Source organism: Erythranthe guttata, chromosome 7 (genome assembly GCF_056151865.1).
Source record: "Erythranthe guttata isolate IM_541 chromosome 7, IM_541, whole genome shotgun sequence".
Taxonomy (NCBI): domain Eukaryota; kingdom Viridiplantae; phylum Streptophyta; class Magnoliopsida; order Lamiales; family Phrymaceae; genus Erythranthe; species Erythranthe guttata.
The window spans coordinates 13,913,292-13,928,072 of NC_142539.1; the positions used below are offsets into that span (position 1 = coordinate 13,913,292).

Here is a 14,781-nt window from a genome sequence, read left to right on the forward strand (position 1 = left end):
ATATTATTTAAAAACATAATTTATAAGAGGATCAGATCTCTTTAAGAGATACTATACAATTGCTAAATGAAGTTCCAAAAGTTGAAACTTAATAACTTCGGGTCAATTTTTTTTTTTTTTTTTTTTTTTCATTTTTTAGACATATCCATTGAAACGAATTGAAAACAGTTGTGCAATGCATTTTTGACATCATGTATGCATAATTTTTGTTTTGTAAGATAAAAGAGAGTAAGGGTGTTAGTGTATGCAGTGCACTAGAATATTCCATGAACGTTTTAGATACATTGCAAGGAATAATACTTGCAAAATAACTTTCCTTCATATATTAGAACCTCGTTAAATTAATACTTTATAAATTAATAACCTCGATTAAATAATAGTTTTTTTTGGTCCCGACTCGGTGGAAACATGTTAAATTATTAACTCGATAAGTTAATAATTCGCTAAATTAATTGAACTTTCCTAGTCCCGACTGTATTAATTTATAGAGGTTTAACTGTAAATAGTTCCTACAAAATCTATACTACATAGTATATTACATATGGTCGGTAGAGTACAATTCGTTCTCATTATTATATATTCATTTTCTTTAGTGGGTGGTAGATATGATCAATTGATATAAAATTAACGGTAAATTTCACTTTCCCCATTGTATTTTCGTCGATATCACTTTACTCCCTTCTACTCTCAATTGCCTCGATTTGCTCTTTGTACTCAAAAAATTGTTTCAATGCGACCCTCGCCGTTAGTATTCAGACCTTTGACCTTAACACCTTTTGATTTAAGTATGAAAATTACAAAAAACCACCCCTCCCAGTTTAAATAATTATTAAAAAAATTAAAAATAAATTGTTGTCTTGAATTTTTATTATTATTTTTTTTTTGTTTTCTGTTTTGAATAATTGTTTAAACTGGGAGATGTGGCGTTTTTATAATTTCAAAAGTTAGATCAAACGGTGTTAATGTCAAATGTCTGACAACTAATATCGAGGGCCACATTGAGACAATTTTTCAAGTGCAGAGCTGCAAATTGATGCAATCAAGAATAGAAGTGGGTAAAATGGTACCGAGCCAAAGTACAAGGGGAAAAAGTGGAAGTTATCCTAAAATTAATTTAAGGTGCATATTATTCAGAGTAAACTGCAAATACTACCCCTGTGTTATCTCGAAATAGCAAAAACCCCCCTGTGATAAATAAACTAGCAAAAACCCCCCTGTGAAATTTAGTCAAAGGCAGAATCCCCCCTAGCTGATTTTTTAGACTTGAAATGACAAAATTATCCCTCAAAATGTATTTATATATATACATATTATATGTATATTTATTCTTTTTAATTTATTTGTTTAGAAATTAAACAAATAGTAAACAACTAAATTGATTATTTTTTAAATAAAATAATTAAAATATTTATAAAATATAAGAATTTATTAATTGCAAGACTTCAGGGGTATTTGGGTCTTTTCATATCAAGTCAACCCTCAAATAGTTCCATAGGGGGGTTTTTGCTATTTAAATAATTTCACAGGGGAGGTTTTTGCTAGTTTATTTATCACAGGGGGGTTTTTGCTATTTCAAGATTATACAGGGGTAGTTTTTGCAGTTTACTCTATTATTCATTGCAACTCAATTATATATTTCTTACTAGTCATCCATCATCCATCATCCATCATTAATGCTAATACTGTTTCTCATATATACACAATTACACACTAGCCATAATTACATTTTCAAAAAAAAAAAAAAAAAAAAAAAAACACACTAGCCATAATTACAACTTTTGCCCACCGGCGACCCAAAATGGATTTATTGTGCATACTGATTAATTCAATTCAGCTCAATTATACACTTCTTACAAAGTCATACATCATTAATGCTAAAGTAGTTTTTCATATGCACTTCGAGAAGTTAGATGCTACACTTGATTATTTATACTGGGTATATTTGAATTGTGTATTTGATTAAACAACTACCCACTAAACATACATACATACGGGTATATGTGTGATTATGTGTAAATCTACGGTTCAAATAAATACATCCAGTGTAAATAACCAGGTGTATCATCTAATTTCCCTGCACTATATATATATATATATATATATATATATATATATATATATATATATATATATATATATATATATATATATATACAACTTAACTCCTTTGACCTTCCTTCTCCACGGCATGAAGCACTAAACAATTCGATAAGTTCTAGGGGTCTCAAAATTTTGGGTTAATTGCATTTTGCACCCCAAAAAGGGTATGGATTGGCGTTTTGCACCCTTCAATTTTGAAATTAACAAAATGTATCCTCAAATTGTATAAATTATGGCAAAATGCACCCTATCCCTGTTTCTTGTGAGATTTTAAGGAAAATATAAATATATCATGATGCTTTAATATTTAAAATGTTCAATATTAAAAAAAAAAGGGTAAATAGCACTTAACCCTCTTGTGGTTTGGACATTTTGCATATGACCCCCTTATGGAATGAATTTAGGCACATAATCCCCTTGTGGTTTTGACATTTTGCACATGACCCCCTTATGGTATAAAATTAGGCACATAAATCCCTTGTGGTTTTAAAATTTTGCACATGACCCCCTCATGGTATGAAATTAACACATAACCCCCTTGAATAGAAATCTGGAAAACACTAAATTGCTCCTATCAAGTCAAAAATTCTTGTTTTAATTTAAAAATAATTATTCAATAAAATGAAAAGCTTAATGTATTTTTTGTAAAATGAGAAATATAATATATTATTGTGGGTTTTTTTTTAATTTTACAGCACAAAATGTATATAATACTACTTATTGTACGATTGACAATTTATTCAATTTTAAAAATCAATTTAAAATTCTTTAACGTTATCATTAATTATGATTATTATATTACTATTTTCTATATAATATATTATATTATAGCTGTTATCGAACTTTAATTTTTTTAAGAAATAAAGTTTTTATTTTTTTTATTCTTTTGGAAAAATCTAAAAAAAACATTTCTCAAGTTGAAATGAAAATTAAATTTAAAAAAAATATATGTGCGGTAAAATAGAAAAAAACACAATAATATATTATATTTCTCATTTTACAAAACACTACATTAACCTTTTCATTATATAGATTAATTTTTTTAAATTAAAACAAGAACTTTTGACTTAATAGGGGTGATTTAGTCTTTTCCAGTTTTCTATTCAAGGGGGTTATGTGCTAATTTCATACCATAAGGGGGTCATGTGCAAAATTTCAAAACCACAGTGGGGTTATATGCCTAATTTCATACCGTAAGGGGGTCATGTGCAAAATGTCAAAACCACAAGGGGATATGTGCTTTAATTCATACCATAAGGGGGTCATGTGCAAAATGTACAAGCCACGAGGGGTTAAGTGCTATTTACCCAAAAAAAAAAGTGAAGTGACATTAATTTAGGACAATCAAAAGCTTATTTGTACAAACAATATTAAGATATCATTAAATGTGAGTTTAGAATGTAACTACACAATTAATTGATTATTCATATTTAAAAAAATTAGAATAAATCAGTTTAAGTATATTACATTAATACTAATGTTAATAATGTACATGTTCTTTGGAGCATATTATTACAACCTTTTGAATTATTTAAAAAAAATAGCATTGTAAAAAACAAAATCATTTAAGTTCATCTATAAATTCGATTTTGACACGAAAAACTAACAAAAATAAATCATTATTTCTTCCTGTGTTTTTCACTTATAACATAATGAAATGATAATTTAAAAATATAAAGTAAAAAAAAAAAACACAGCCAGGAAATAATATATTTAAATGATAAAATATCGCAATATATTAATCCTTTTGTTAAAATATCACAAGAGAGAGGTGTAGGGTGCATTTTGCCATGAGATATACATAATTAATTTTGGTAAAAAGGATGTGTAGTTTTATGTTTTTGTTTTAATTGTTAAATTATTGATTCCACTTTCTTCGCTTATTATTGACGAATTATTTTCTTCATCTCTAATAATTTAAGCTAACGTCCAATTATTGATTAAGATATGATGAATTATTTTCTTCAATATTCGCTCTTTAATAATTTAAGTCAAGGTCCAATTATTGATTAAGGTGTGTCGTCTGACTTGGAAAACTTGGGCGAAATACCAAAACAGTTATTAATGCGTTGACATGGAAATTCATATACACTGTGCATGCCATTCACTACTATGCAATTAATGGGAAAATTATAGTTTTCATCCCAAGTTTGCACTGATTTCATATTTGGTCCTCCATGTTCACAAAAAACACATTCGATTCCTTATGTTTTAATAATTTAACACATTTGAATTTGTTAATCTTAACGGAAATTTGACGAAAATGACTAAAAATGTTGCATTTCTTAAACATGAGGGACTGAATGTGTATTTTGTGAATATGAGGGACCAAATATGAAATCGATACAAACTTAAGGGATAAAAACTGTATTTTTTCCTGCAATTAATATATATACATGACAAAAACCAAGTAAAAAAGCATCACCATTCCAAAAACAATGGCAAAATCAATCACTATCTTTTCTTTTTTCTTTTTCTCTTCTATTGTCTTATATGGTTCAACAACATGTCTCGGAAGTAACCAAACAGATTTACTTTCATTGTTGGCTTTGAAAGAAGCCATAAATGCCGATCCAAACGGAGCACTAAACTCGTGGAATCGAACGACAAACTTTTGCACGTGGAACGGAGTCACATGCGGTCGCAGGCACCCGAATCGAGTTGTTGCCATTAAGTTGGACTCTCAAGGCTTGATTGGATCACTCTCACCTCATATAGGTAATCTCTCATTCCTTAGAGAAATCAATCTCCAAAACAATAGTTTCAACGGCCGAATTCCCCAGGAAATCGGCCTTTTAAGACGACTTGAGTATATAGAGTTTAGCAACAATTCTTTCACTGGAAGAATAATGCCCGAAAATATCACCTTATGGAAGAATCTAGTTTATCTTAACTTGATCGACAACAATCTCTCCGGTCCCATACCTTCGGAGCTTCGTTTTTTAGAGAAACTAAGAGCTCTAGGCTTGGCTAAGAACAAACTTTCGGGGCTAATCCCTCAATTTATTGGAAACCTAACAACTTTAAGAACCCTTTATTTAAGGGCTTGCGGTTTGGAAGGAGAAATTCCGGAGTCCATTTCCCAACTTACGAGGCTAAGAAATCTTAATTTGGGCGACAACAATCTCACAGGCACCATTCCTTCAAGTTTGTTCAATATATCTACTATTGACCAATTTGTAGTTGATTCTAATGGTCTTCATGGATCCATACCCTCTACTATAGGCCTCACTCTCCCTAATTTGAGTTTCCTTAGTTTGGGGAGGAATCGATTTAGTGGGAGGGTTCCGATTTCAATATCGAATGCTTCTTCACTTGAATCATTGGTGTTATCGTTCAACGATTTTACCGGGCCAATGCCAATGTTCGGAGGTCTTTCCCGGTTTAGTTCCTTATACGCCGCAAAAACCTTAGTTGAAGATGATTTTAGTTTCGTTTCATCGCTCACAAATTGCACAAACCTACGTGTTTTTGATCTTTCCAGCCCATTCATTAGTGGTCAAATTCCAGAAAGCATCGGAAATCTTTCCGTTAAACTTGCCGCTATAAGGATTAGTGATACCCAACTACGAGGAAAAATTCCATCCGGTATCGGAAACCTCGTTGGTCTCACTTACTTGTATCTTGTTAACCATTATCTTGAGGGTCCTTTACCTTCAGAGATCGGGAAACTTTTTAATCTGAATATTCTCAACTTGGCACAAAATAGGTTTACAGGTGACATACCGTCTTTATTCGGAAACTTGAGTTCGATTACTAAATTAAGCTTGTATGAAAACAATTTTTCCGGAGCTATTCCGAAGAGCCTCGGTAACTGCACAAATATGCTAGAGTTAGATCTTTTGAGAAACAGTTTAAGTGGCCCCATACCTCAAGAGATTCTTATTTCCACCATTTCTATTTCATTGGATCTATCTTACAATGCATTGACGGGTTCGATTCCATATCAAGTTGGATCTTTGTCGAGCCTCGTTATGTTAGATTTCTCCAACAATAGATTGTCTGGACTTATTCCGAACTCTTTAGGAACGTGCATTAGTTTGGAACGACTTTACCTGGAGGGTAATTTTTTCGAAGGACAAATACCGCAGGGTATAAGTCCTCTAGTGGGCTTAAGATATTTGGATCTTTCACGAAATAATTTATCCGGGACAATCCCAAGTTTTCTTGGCTTGTTACGACTCGAGCAATTGAATCTATCGTTCAATATGTTGCAAGGACAAGTGCCAACAACCGGAGTGTTAAGAAATAAGACCATAACTTCCTTGCAAGGTAACGAAGAATTATGTGGAGGAATTCTTGAGTTAGAACTTCCTCGTTGCACTACATCTTCCTCGAAGAAAAACTTATCAACCGCACTCAAAATCGCGATCCCAATAGTCGGAGTTGCGGCATTGCTATGCATCATCATTTTTCTATACAAGAGAGGAACACACAAAAAAGTTTTGCCTTCTCTACCATCATTTATGGGTACGCAATTCTTGAGGCTTTCCTATTCCGATCTACTTAAAGCGACGGGCGGATTTGCCGAGACGAGCCTAGTAGGTGTCGGAAGTTTCGGAAATGTTTACAAAGGAGTACTTGACGATGGGGTGACGGTTATAGCTGTGAAAGTGCTTAATCTTGTTGTGAAAGGGGCCTCTAAGAGCTTCTTGGCGGAATGCAATTCTCTAAGAGGCATACGTCACAGGAATCTCGTGAAAATATTGAGTGTTTGTGAGAGCATAGACTTCCAAGGAAACGATTTCAAAGCGTTGGTGTATGAGTTTAAGGCTAACGGGAGTTTGGATAAATGGTTGTACTACAACGGTGAACAAGAAGTGGAATCCAATGCACAACTTAGAAATCTTGATTTGATCGAGAGGATCGGTATCGCCATCGATGTTGCTCATGCACTGGAGTATCTCCATTCCGGCATTGGTTCGATAATTGTTCACGGAGATTTGAAGCCGAGTAATATTCTTTTAGATGAAGATATGACTGCTTGTGTTGGTGATTTCGGATTGTCCAAGATTGTTTCGAGTGTACTTCCACCGCGTGAAAATAGCAGCACAATTGGTATCAAGGGTACAATCGGCTATGTTCCTCCAGGTATATTTGATTTTAATCATCTCGTCTTCATAGTTTTATATAAGGAGAAAATGCACTTCACCCCCTATAACTTTCCGATTTTCGCACTTCCCCCCTAAAAATTCAAAAAGGGGATATTCCATATTCGAAATATTATTTTGATTGCACTTTGCCCATAAGCCAATTTTTTAGGGCATTGTGCTACAAAAATAACATTTTAAATAGGCTATTTGTAACAAAATAACATTTAAAGAGGCAACGTGCAACAAAAATACTCAATTCTGATGAATAGTCCATCGCTATTGGGGCAATGTGCAACAAGAATAACATTTTCAAAGGAGACATGCACTTTAAAACATTTTTAGAGGGAAAAGTGCGAAAATTAGAAATTTACAGGGGGCGAAGTGCAATTTGCCCTTTATATTAACCAAATTATATGTCGTTTGCCGTTAATATCTTGAAACGTATGTGCAGAGTACGGGATGAGTAACGCGATCTCGGCAGAGGGGGATGTGTATAGCTACGGCATCCTCCTATTGGAGATGTTCACAAATAAAAGGCCAACAGACGATTCGTTCATGGATCATGCCAATCTTCACAATTTTGTTGATGCTGCGTTGCCGGATCATGTAATGGAAATACTGGACCCCCTCGTTCGAATAGGCCCTCACCCGAATAACAATAAGTTTGAGGATTGCATGTCTTGTATTCTAAATATTGGAGTGTCGTGTTCAAAGGAAATGCCGAGAGACAGGATTTCTATGACGGATGTCGTTAGTGAATTGCGTAAGATTCAAAAAGAATTATCAAGCTAGTTGAAGAACAAAATTTGCTGAGTGATCTTGTGTTCCCTTCTCTTTCTTTTTGCTATGTCATGTAATTTTTTGTTTAAAAGAAGTGTCTAAGAGTAAGCTTATCTAAATAAAATGTTTAATACTATACGTGTATGATCCTCACAAATGGGAGAAATAAGAGGAAATAAGAAAGTTTTAATAGTTCGCAAACTACACGAGAGTCTTAAAGCACACTGTATCATTAGTAGCAAAATGATTTTTTACTACGACCATTAACCGTAACAAAATGTATCAAATTCGTAGTAAAAAGGCATTTGCTACGAATTTTCCCTGTAGCATATACGGGTATGACAAAAACTTTGCTACGGTAAATGACTGTAGCAAGTACTTTTTGCTACGGTAAATCCTAGTATTTACTGCGGCTCCAAGATTGTCCCGTAGTAAAATGTACTTTTTGTTACGGCTTTTTACCGTAGTAAAAAAATTGTAGTAAAAGACCAGTTTTCAACTAGTGAAACTGTTGGCTGGGTTATGTTACAGGTTTCAAAAGGAATGGAATTAGGTGAAAGAAGTATTATACATCCTATGAACTTCTATCGCTCAACAATCTACAGAAGAGAAGAAAAATTACTTTTGGCTGTAGCCGAGAAAATTATAAATGTATACTTTTAGAGGCGAAGGTGGGAATGAAACTGGTAGGAGGATCCAAGGGAAAACAGAAATGCAAACAATTAGTTGCAAACATGACCCGCTGGTTCACAATTCTGAATTCTAATTGAAAATTTGAATTCGAACAACATTAAAAAAGTAATAAGTAGGCCATCTGTAGAAATGAAAAGAAAAATGAAAGCACAATGGGGTCATCTTAAAAAAAAGGGCAAATTACCAAAACCCCTCTGAGGTAAGCCTAAATAACAAAAATCCCCTCCACGTTCTCGTAATTACGAAAACCCCCCTTGACTAACGGTTGAACGAATTTTTTTAACCGAAAACGTGAAATGTCTATTATATCCTTCTGTTAAATATGTGAAAATAAAAGAAAAAAGCTGAAAATGTGGTGGCGGTCACAGGCGACGGAACGAACGACGCCCCTGCTTTAAAAGAAGCCGATGTGGGACTCTCGATGGGAATCCAAGGCCTTGAGGTGGCGAAGGAGAGCTCCGAGATCGTGATTTTGGACGACGATTTTTCGTCCGTGGCTACAGTTCTGCTTTGGGGGAGATGTGTGTATAATAACATCCAAAAGTTCATTCAGTTTCAACTGACTGTGAATGTAGCTGCGTTGGCTTTAGCTACCGAAAGGCCGACCAAAGAGCTAATGCCGCTTATATACGAATATTATGTGGAGGAATATTCTGACTCAGGCTCTGTATCAGATAAGCGTTCTTTTGGTTCTGCAGTTCAAGGGGAGGTCAATGTTGGGGGTGGACGAGAAAACGAAGAACACGATTATATTCAATACTTTCGTGATGTGCCAGGTGTTCAACGAGTTCAATTCGAGGAGTCTCGAGAAGAAGAATGTGTTCAAGGGTGTGTTTAGGAATAGGTTGTTTGTTGGGATTATTGTGGTGACCGTTGTGCTGCAGGCGGTGATGGTGGAGCTTCTGAAGAAGTTTGCCGACACCGTGAGGCTGAGCTTTGTGTTGCTATTGCGGCGGTGACGTGGCCAATTGGTTGGGTGGTGAAGTTTGTGCCTGTTGGGAAGAAACCAGTTTTCAGTTACTTGAAGTCTCATCCATTGATTTTTTTAATCCAATAAAAATACATTGTACATTCATAATGATTGATTATATTTGGGTTTAATTTAAGAAAAATAAGTATATTGCAGACACTTCTATATTTCATGAAGAGTACATATTTATGACCCCTCATTATATAAAATGCTTACAATTACCCCCTAAGGGTAATTTCGTGTACAAGGGCAAAATTGGTATTATCGGAGGAATATTCGGGAGAATCAAAAAGATTCTATCGAGTTTAACACCGTTAGAGCGATTTGTAAGATGTATGCATACCCAGGGGGGTTTTCGTAACTACGAGAACGTGGGGGGAATTTCCGTTATTCAGACTTACCTCAGGGGGGTTTTGGTAATTTGCCATAAAAAAAAAAACTTTAACGTTTGACATAGACGGTTAGGTTTGATGGAAAAACTAACAGAAGTTACCCCATCAATCACGAGGGGTTATGTGCTGATATTACAAGCACAAATGGGGTTATTTGCAAAATATTGTAACTACAGGGGGTTAAGTGCTATTTACCCTAAAAGGATACAGCGGAACTTACGACCACCCCCACCCCTGAGGTAAGGTCAAATTACGAAAAAACCCTTTCATGCTTGTGTAATTACGACCACCCTTCAACTATGAATCCTGTTACACGTCCACCATTATAGTGTCAAATTCAACATAATCTTCTAAATTCATAATGGAAGGGAGTGACTGTAGTTATTCAAACATGAGAATTTTTTTTCATTTTACCTTATGGGTGACCGTAATTTACTGAAAGATATATTGTGACACTGCATACACTTTGAGACATAACACAGAGTCCACTCTGCTTGACTTTTATTTTGACGTTGGAAGAATGCAGTTCCCCTTTTTCTCCTTCCACGAAAATTTCAGGACAACACCAAAAAAAAAAAAATAAAGCAGATGGGATCTTTTCTTTGACTAAATATTTGAGATTATTTTTTCAGTAGTATTTCCAGTAACAACAGATGGGCAACAACTTCATCATCTGTATCTCCACCGCCACTTAATAACCCGCCATCTGCCTCTCAACGTTCGTAATTTATCTACTGCTTTCATTAATTAATTAAATTCGATCGGTTCAAATTGCAATCCACATTTCTTTTCATAGTGGGTTTCCCCCCCTTTTGTTAATTTCAACTACAATTTAATGTGTGTGTGTGTGTGATTGTGTTTTAGGGTGAATAACAATTGACAGTTATGTCGCTTGCAGGTGGCAGCAAATCTGGTGAAACCGTCACTCGAAAGCTATTTCCAGCTAGTTGGTACAGAGCAAAGGAAACAAAGAAAGAATATCATTTAATTTCATTACTATTCCTGGTTAGTCTTTGTTGAATTTGAATGCCTATCAAAGTCCACTCATCTGTTGAGACAGACTACATGTTACGACATTAGGTGACGTAACAGAATTGTTGTGTTGTCACAGTAATAAATCTACAAAAAGCAGAATAAAGAACACAACAATTTAATGTGGTTCGGATACAAACGTACCCTACATCCACGAGGACTTGCAAAACTAGTTCAGATTTATGTGTACATTAATAGGACTTAATAAAACACTAAAGACTCCCTCTTTATGTGATACGCCGTTCTTGCACACGACTCGAACTTGTTGATAATCAAAGCAATTCCTCCTCCGCACTCTTGGACTTCCTCCAATGTTGAACTTCCTTCAAACGGCGGATCGACCTCTCCCGAGATCTTTTAAGCACTTCTCCCGAAACGCCGATCTTCTTTATGGCCTGGTAGAAGAAACCTGTTCTGTTGCCACACCTGCCGTGCAGACAGGGCTGCAGCACGGGCTGCACCCTTCAAAGCCTTTATGCTGGGATTTTTCTTATTAAAGCTCCATCGGACTCATATGAGGTTGAGGGCCTTATATAGGCACGAAATCAACCACCCTAAACCTAACTTGGGCCCTAAGAAATCGATTAACTAGGTAATAGAATCCTAGTCGATTTCTACTTCTATTCTAGATAAGTACAAAAGATACCTAACTAGAATATAATACATGGAAATAAATCTAAGTCCTAATAACAATATTACAAAAATAGGACTCTAATTAATTCCAAAATAAACATGGAAAACAAATCTTTGCCAATCTTTAATTTCCACGTATGGCGGATTTCTTCAATCTTCACAAATAGAAATCTCGTGCCAACAGTCTTCTAAATGTGGATTTAAATTACATGGTAGTCTCTCTCTCTCTCTCTCTCTCTCTCTCTCTCTCTCTCTCTATATATATATATATATATATATATATATATATATATATATATATATATATATATATATATATATATAGCATGGTTCGCCGGAACGCTGAGAAAACGGTAGGATGGGCGACACGGAACCACGGAACGGCCGCGACATGGCCGTAACGGTGCCGAAACAGGAAAAAAGACTTTGAAAAAAAAAAGAATTACTAAAAGAAATAAGGAAAAAAAAAATATAAAAGAAAAAATGAAATAATAAGATGGTGGTGGCCACGTTAGGGAATGGAGATTCCCATAAATCACGGACGTTTGGCCTCACTCTTCAATTACAGCTTACACAATTCCAGCTCGGTATTCTATGTGGTATTAATATTGCTTGTATTTTCATAATGTTCTTTGAAATATTTATTTTTGAAATTCTAATAATATTTTGCATATTATTGAATTGTAATGTTGTTATTAAAAACATATTTGAAATATATTGTATTTTTTAGGCAATTTAATTAAAATATGTCCGTTCCAGCCGCGACGTTGCAACCGAACTGGAACAGCAGTGTCCGCGACAATGCACTGTTCCGTTCCGGCAAACCATGATATATAGTGGCGAGCTCAGGAATTTGTTACAGTTTTCGAAATTGTTTTGAGGACTTCTTTTTTGACAAAATCAGAAAATAGGAAAAGAGAAAAAAAAAATTAGAGGTTTTTTTGCATTAAATTTTCAATTTTGGGTGGGTTAATTAATAACTCGCCCTACATTACTTGTTTTCTATTATAAATGGTGATGCGATGATGGGCGCTTGCATGCAGGAGTTAGAACATTTTCTGTAAACGAATTGAAGATTGCAACAGATAACTTTGCAGATAGGAATACCCTTTCTATAGATGGATTTGGAAAGTCGTACAAAGGCCGGTTAGAGAATGGCTTTGTAGTGGAAGTTAAAAGATATAAACACGTGAAGAAAGACATCTCACCTGCACCAGCTGCACAGCAGCAATATTTCCAAGCGGAAGTTGAAACGATGAGAACTGCTGTTGCGCATCCAAATTTACTTCGAGTGATTGGTGGCTGCGTTACGCAAAAAGAGAAGCTGCTCGTTTATCCATACATGGCCAACGGAACTGTTGCATCATGCTTAAGAGGTAATCTCTTGAGCCTTTAGTGTTTGAGATCAAAAAAAAAACAAAAAAAAAAAAAACAAAAACACAAATGAAGTGATAAAAAAAAAGATGTCCATTAGTTAATCTTTTGTTTGAAATTAATTGGTGTTATTGCAGATCGACCGGAGTCACAACCTCCACTTGATTGGCAAATAAGAAAACAGATAGCATTCGGGGCTGCAAGGGGTCTAGCCTATTTGCACAATGGCTGTGAACGAAAAATCATTTATCGTGATGTCAAAGCTGCAAATATATATTTGAACGAGGACTTTGAAGCAATTATTGGTAACTTTGAGTTTGCGGTACACATGGACCACGGTGTAACACATGTGGAAGAAGCTGTACACGGAACAATTGGTCATATAGCTCCCGAATACCTCTCTAGGCGTATTTGTTCAGAGAAAAGCGATGTTTTTGGTTATGGTATTTTTCTTCTTGAGCTCGTAACAGGGAAGAGAGCTTATGATCGTGCTAGGCTTGCTAATGACGAAGATGTGATGTTACTTGATTGGGTGAGAGCCTATGTACATTTATATATATAATTAATTAATAATTGCCTTGTAAAGTATGCTGTAAATTCCATCGCCTTAATAACTAACTCGGAGCTTCTCCAATAAATATATATATACCAGGTAAAGGAAAATTTGGACGATAAAGAATGGGAGAGGATGGTTCATTCTAATATTGGAGGTAATAGTTATTACATTGGAGAAGAAGTGAAGCAATTGATTCAAATAGCAATGCGCTGCACGCAAGACAACCCGGAGCGACGACCCAATATGTTGGAAATTGTGAGGTAATGCTACCACATGGAGATGGCTTATTATTAGCTCAAAGGTGGAAAAAGTTCTGTAATGAAGAGATACGACGAGTAATCAGATGAACGATCCAGCAACAAGATGATTGCTTCGGACTGTGGTAGACTGTTGGAATCACTGGCGGAACATCATAGGGGCAGAGGGGCCAATGACCCCCCAAGAATTTTCATTCTTCTTTTATATATATATATATATATATATATATATATATATATATATATATATATATATATATAAGTGTATTTTTATTTTTATATATTTACAAAATTTTATGTATTATTCCCTTTAACAAATAAATCATTATTTATACCTTTGATATTTTTTTTTCTATTAAATTAATTTTGTACAGTAATTTTTCACAATCTCAATTCCTAATATTTACTAATTACGCTCACAAATTTGTCAAATTACATTCTTCTGGATGTTTTGAGTTTTCAATCTATGAAATTTCTATCAATTATCAGGATTTTATTTTTCTTAAACATGTGTTTTACTCATTCAACTAATCCATGTACATTACAAATCTCTTATTCTAAGGGATTCTAATGATCATATTCCGCACATATTTGTATTACAATTTATTTTATTAATATCTTAAATATTTACTTATTTGTGTTTTTTTTTCATTAATGTCGCTAAAAATATTCGCTGCCCTCGAACCCCCGATAAATATTAGTTACCCTCTTAGATTCTCGCCCCCCCCCCCCCCCCCCCCCCCCAACCGAAAAATCCTTGTTCCACCCCTGGTTGGAATCTATTAGTATATATATATTGCAAAATCTTTTCCTTTGTTGTAAATGAAAATCTTTTTTTTTTTCTAATTGCGATTTGTTGGTTCAAATATTATCACACCACTTGCAATCCTGTCTTTCAGAC

At 34.6% G+C, this 14,781-nt stretch overlaps 1 protein-coding gene and 1 pseudogene across 2 annotated transcripts; both read left to right on the plus strand.

Moving 5' to 3' along the window:
- Positions 1–4,507: 4,507 nt before the first annotated feature.
- On the plus strand, positions 4,508–8,117 carry LOC105953991 (uncharacterized). Its single transcript, XM_012977663.2, has 2 exons — positions 4,508–7,191; positions 7,645–8,117. The coding sequence occupies exons 1-2, from the start codon at positions 4,539–4,541 to the stop codon at positions 7,983–7,985; spliced, it is 2,994 nt and encodes a 997-aa protein (XP_012833117.2). The 5' UTR covers positions 4,508–4,538; the 3' UTR covers positions 7,986–8,117.
- A 3,904-nt stretch (positions 8,118–12,021) lies between these two features.
- On the plus strand, positions 12,022–14,047 carry LOC148769764 (BRASSINOSTEROID INSENSITIVE 1-associated receptor kinase 1-like; annotated as a pseudogene). The gene is made up of 4 exons (XR_016032301.1): positions 12,022–12,292; positions 12,737–13,069; positions 13,205–13,599; positions 13,720–14,047. The product of XR_016032301.1 is annotated as a BRASSINOSTEROID INSENSITIVE 1-associated receptor kinase 1-like (transcript).
- The last annotated feature ends 734 nt before the right edge of the window (positions 14,048–14,781 follow it).